The sequence below is a fragment of the Mesoplodon bidens genome (assembly GCF_964165515.1).
Source record: "Mesoplodon bidens genome assembly, chromosome: 5".
Taxonomy (NCBI): domain Eukaryota; kingdom Metazoa; phylum Chordata; class Mammalia; order Artiodactyla; family Ziphiidae; genus Mesoplodon; species Mesoplodon bidens.
The window spans coordinates 20657004-20662853 of NC_138161.1; the positions used below are offsets into that span (position 1 = coordinate 20657004).

Below are 5850 nucleotides of genomic sequence, written 5' to 3' on the forward strand. Positions count from 1 at the left end.
TAAGATATATATTTTTCTCTTTCTGACTTACTTCACTGTGTATGATAGTCTCTAGGTCCATCCACGTCTCTACAGATGATCAAATTTCCTTCCTACTGATTCTGTCTTAATGTCATATACTTTGCATAGATTATAATGATGGTGATAAAATGGTACCAAAATTTTTAAAAAGCCAGATTGCAGTAGCTATGAGTCTTAGAACTTGAGTGTTATCATTAATATATATATATATATATAACAATGCATATTATATATAACATATAATAAATATATTCTTAATATACAATGCATATATTATCAATATATAATATATTGATAAGTAATAACTATTATATAATATATAGTAAATATTATATAATACATGTTTTATATAAAGTAATACATAATTGTACATGTTATATATATATATATAATATAAAAAATATATATATATATACTTGATTTAAATGAGAATTCAATAGCATATCTGTACTACAAAATTTACTTATATCTCAGAAGACATTGTAGCATTCTTGATATGGTTTACTTCTTTTTATTATTTTTGTTTTGTTTTGTTTTTTTGCAGTATGCGGGCTTCTAACTGTTGTGGCCTCTCCCGTTGCGGAGCACAGGCTCTGGAAGTGCAGGCTCAACGGCCATAGCTCACTTTTCCTGCTGCTCCGCTGCACGTGGGATCTTCCTGGACCAGGGCACGAACCCGTGTCCCCTGCATCGACAGGCAGACTCTCAACCACTGCACCACCAGGGAAGCCCTACTTCTTTTTAGAGTTAAATATATTTTCATCAGAGAGGGAAAAGCATTCAGTGATTATTTTAAGATCATAATTTCATGTGAAAATTACATTTTTGTTTTCTATTTTCCCTTTGCTGGTTGGTGACGTCAAACTTATTTCACATAGTTATTCAAAGCATAGCACTGAGTCTGTAAATTAATTCAGAGCTATTGTAATTTCCTCGTGCAACTGTCTTATTTTTTTCTGTTATGTAAATGATCCAGATGGCAACAAGATCTTAAAAGATAAACAATGTAACATAATTTGGGCAAAATTATACCTGATTATATGTATGTCAGATAATGGGGAAATAAACGTAGTATGATGTCTTCAACTTTTGAAAATATAATTTCTTTTTCCAAGTTTGAATTATTGTTCTGTCTATTGTTTTTTTGTTGTTATTGAGCAAGTTTTTGGATCTGGATTTCAGATCTAGATTGCCATTCATAATATAGGGAAAATAAGAATGATATTTCAAGAGTGTTTTAAGTCCTAGAGAAAATATTTGTAAAATGTCTGTATCACATCTTATACTCAATTAATTCAAGTTATTTTTATTGTAGTCTCAAAGTCAAAAAATAAGGTAATCGCACTAATCATATATATATATATATATATATATATATATATATATATATATATATATAAAACTGGACTGTATATACAATATACTCATAATTGGATATATTGGATATACATAATCATATATAATTGGACATATAATTTGATTACAAATTATAATCAAAATTACATAAGTTCTTCAGGTTTGGGAAGAAAATAGTTTTTCTTATACGTATTTTCTAGAAATGTGACCTATTACTTTATCATGACTACATGTATAACCCTCTCCTTACCCTTGCATTTAGAGTTTGCATGGTATAATTCTAAGGTTGTGGACGTTTTCTTTCTGTTAGGTATTTCTCTGCCCATAAGTTAAGTTCCTGCTGGCCTTGATCTTCAGCAACTCTGGCTAATATAACTTCCTGTGTCCTGAATTCTTTGTAGTAAACACTGCCTTAGTTCTCATTTGTAATCCACATCATGAACAAGATCCACTACCACATATGACAAAGGTCTGCCAGGCCATCTACAAATGTCACCTGTACTTGAACCTTAAAATGCTTCCTTCAGCCAAGTCTGACTGCTATGTATACACATTCACTCTCTGATAAGGAGAAAACAACTTTCAATTCCAGTAAGGTAGCAATCAATTTATTTATATCTCTAAAGAAGAACTCCAATCACAGTACGTAATGGCTGTTCTTTAGGTAAGTTCAGTTACAGAATGTGAAAGAACTGGTCAATAAGAGGTCACCCTAAAGTGTTCTTGAATCTGTTTGCTGAGCTTTGCTGCCTCATCTCTCTGTTAGTCCTGCAGGAAGAATTACTGGAGTAGTTTATACAGTGCCTGTGTGCTCACTATGTGTGACTGCTCTCACTCATTTTTTTCACTTGAAATCACAACTATTGCTGTTTACACATCACTGTTTCTTGGCTATCATTATAGGACACATAACAAGGATATTTACTTTTTCTTATGTTGAAAATGTAATTTTAATAGATAATTCTTCATCTTACATAGGAGCACAATAAAATACACCACATTCTGAAAAAACTCCAGAAGTTACGAGAATAAGAGGGGGGGAAAATTCAGATGGGCTACAATATCCATTACCTTAAACTGCAAGAGACAAAGGTTCCAACACACAGGTTAACATTTACATACTTATGACTGACTACATTTATGTCTTAAAAATAACAAGAATCAGGAATTAGATATGGAAGGGTGGGAAAGAACAGTTTTGTGGGGGAGGAACTCTGTCAATGAAGAAAAAAGAGTTGATTATCAAATTAAAGAATAAAAGGAGCTCCCGTAGCAAATATTAGAGGGATGACAGTAAGAATCATTAATTGAGGATATGATGCCCTCTAAAGGAGAAATCTTTCTGATGACACTTATGCAAGCTGGCTGCTTGAGATTTGCTCAGCAGGTCTGTAAGAAAGACTCATAAATGGCCTGAGCAAACCCCAAGTGATTATCAGATTGGTGTTTCCTAATAACACACACCAGTGGTCACACATGAAGTTCCGAGACAAGAACTAAGAGCAAGGTCATAATGCAAATGCCAGACACAAATGTGGCACATGTGAAAGTCCCACATAAAGCCAGTCACGAGTGTGGCTGTGCTGTGACTCTCCTCTACAGTAATTTTCAAACATTGTGGCAAGACACCAATGATCATCTAACTAATCAGACAACACAAACACATTTATTTCAAATTTCTAGGAGGTAAAAAATGTCACATACTGATGCTTTAGGCATGCTCAGGGCCAGCTTATAAATACTCCATTCAGTGAGATATCTTAACACAAATTTTGCATTAGTGAAAAGAAACGGGGAAAATCTACCTCTTGCCATTCAATTTGTCAGACGTTGAAGACCAAAAGAGACTGTTCCATCAGTTTTAATGTTTAAATACGATTGTCACATTGGGAAAAATGAAATAAACACAGTAAAATAAACTGTACAAAGGCAAAGTAGAATAACAAAAAATATTTTACTAAAACATAAGATTTACAGAAGTTTCCAGACAAGCCATACAAAATGGTCACAAGCTTTTTCTTGAAGGGAGGATTCTACACTTGACAGCAAAGTCACAATGTTATTAGTGAGGGCTGTGATGTTTGTTTAATGTTCCTAATTTGGTTCAAACAATCAAGCTTGTCCATCTACAGTGTCTAAATAAAGTTAGACTTGGCTAGAGAGCATATTCTAAAGAACTGGTTAGCTGTTTTTAACCAATGCAATTAGATCACCATAAAAAAGGGGAAGGAGCCCATAAAATTAAAATAAAACTACCTTCCCCCCCACCAAAAAAAATAATAATAACAAAGAAAAACACCCACACCCCTGCAGCTAACCCTGATAACTAACTTCATTCACAGTGCTTTACACTCAAACCATGATGGGGAAATGAATAAAAGCAGAGAAGGGCCACTGCTTTTAAACATTTCGCAACAATCCAGATGACACTTCTAGCCTCTGCTCATGCTTTACAACAGTGAATCAGGACAAGACATAGATTTGCTAATGTGCATTTAATCACCAAAGGACTGAAGATGTCTGGGCTTTTATTCTGTAATGTTTCTAAGACTGTGTCCATTAAATGCAAACAGAAAAGGAAGAAGTCTTGGCAGAACAGGAGAAGTGATGCACACTTGATGATCGGATCGATTTAAATATTATTCATGGCATATAGCCTAGTCCATGCTCTAGCTGTTTCTATGGCTTGGGCTTCGTTGGTCTTCCACTGCTCCGCTACATCATTTGCTAATGGATCATCTGGATTGGGAGCACTTAACAAAGCCTGGATCGATAGCAGAACTGTGTGGATCTGCAGTGATGGGGACCACTTATCTTTCAAAATATCTAAACATATTCTTCCCAACTTGTCTACATTAGGATGATAAATTTTGGTCATGAAACGTACTTTAGGGGCTGCCATTGGGTATTCTTCTGGAAGGAATAGTTCAAGTTTAAAAGTCCCTCCCTCAAAGGGGGAATCCTGAGGGCCAGCAATGACCACATGAAAATAATGGGCGTTGCTCTCATCTGGTTCTGCTTTAATGCCGGGAACTGGCTCTGCCAGCAAACGCTGGGTTTCCTTGATAATCCTGTGGGGCAGCCCGGCCATCTTGTCAGATCCCGAGTTCCAAGGATATTTACTTTAAAAGCTGACAAAAATAGATCATTGGATGAAATGGAAGTATGCACTTTGGAGTGGAAATATAACCAAGTCAGTGATTTTTAAAAGATCAATTAGATAGTATTACAGAGTGTTTAAAGAAACAAAAACTGCAACATTCACATTGGCAGTACGGATGGTTATACTGATGCTTAGGAGTTAGAGATGAATCTTTACCAAATTCAGACAAATGCCTGCCAAATGAATGAATGATTTTTACAAACATTGAGTTAGTTTGACAGGAATGTGTAAAATTAAACTTTATTACATTGGTAATGTAGGTGAAAAAATACTAAGCAGATTAATCACAAAATTACTATTTTGTTTGCATATGCAGATATGTACACATAAGCCCTCATGGGGCAAGATTCTTCATAAATATCTAGCTAATTAATTCATTAAGTCAACATATACTACTGTGTTCTAGGCACTAGGACTCACAGGAAATATAACAAGGAATAATTTCATATTAAGGGGATATACAAGTTAATGAGTTAATGTATAGAAGTATGTTCTGAGGAATATACCATATACTTCATACTGTAAGTCAAGAAGCCACAACCTTAAAATTTCTTATTTCTGGAAAGACACACACATACACATACACACACAACTTACATATGCACAAGTATATTTTGTATACTCCCTGCAGAAGTTGGAATTTACACATAAGTCAAGAGCAAAAGAAAAAAAAAACAACTTTTGAGGACAGACTAAGGTAAACATATTAAAGATTAGAACTTTGAGCAGGATATATATATAAAAATCTTATATAGAAGTGGTCTGGAATACGTTTGTTCTTTGGTTTCAGGAAGAAGGTGTAATGTTTTTAATTCTGCTCCAGGTCATGTGGAACACAGTAACACACACAAGTGTGCTTGAACACATACATATGCATGTGAACACACACACATCTGTTTTTGATCCTCTTGTGTGTCTTCCCCATCTGAGTACTTAGCAGTGACAACCAACTTCAAGGCTAGGCAAAAAACAAAAAAACAAACACAAAAAAGAACATGTTTGTTTTCTTAATCTTGCCTCCAACCATCATCCTCCACTCCCTGAATACTTCACTCTTCTCTGTGGATCCTCTTAAACACTCACACACCCTTTTAAGTAGTCTGTTCATTAAATTTCTCAACATCCTCAATATGAGTGTAACATTTGTTTAATGATGGGATCTGACTGATTTAGAAGGAAATGTTCAATTTTATAGACTCAAGACTAAACTCATCCTCATCAACATCCCTTAAAAAACATTTCTTCTAATGTTATTTTGGTTCAAGACATTTTCCTTCGTGTAGTTCAGCTAGAATCTTAGCAACGTGTTA

At 34.5% G+C, this 5850-nt stretch overlaps 1 protein-coding gene across 1 annotated transcript; it reads right to left on the minus strand.

The window, feature by feature from the left end:
- Window positions 1–3312: 3312 nt before the first annotated feature.
- Window positions 3313–4481, minus strand: LOC308617619 (ubiquitin-conjugating enzyme E2 N-like). The gene has a single exon (XM_081234837.1). The coding sequence runs from the start codon at window positions 4466–4468 to the stop codon at window positions 4010–4012; it is 459 nt and encodes a 152-aa protein (XP_081090963.1). The 5' UTR covers window positions 4469–4481; the 3' UTR covers window positions 3313–4009.
- Between the last annotated feature and the right edge of the window lie 1369 nt (window positions 4482–5850).

Coding starts and splice junctions, on each gene's coding strand:
- LOC308617619 (XM_081234837.1), bottom strand. CDS start 4,468: ATGGCCGGGCTGCCCCACAGGATTATCAAGGAAACCCAGCGTTTGCTG.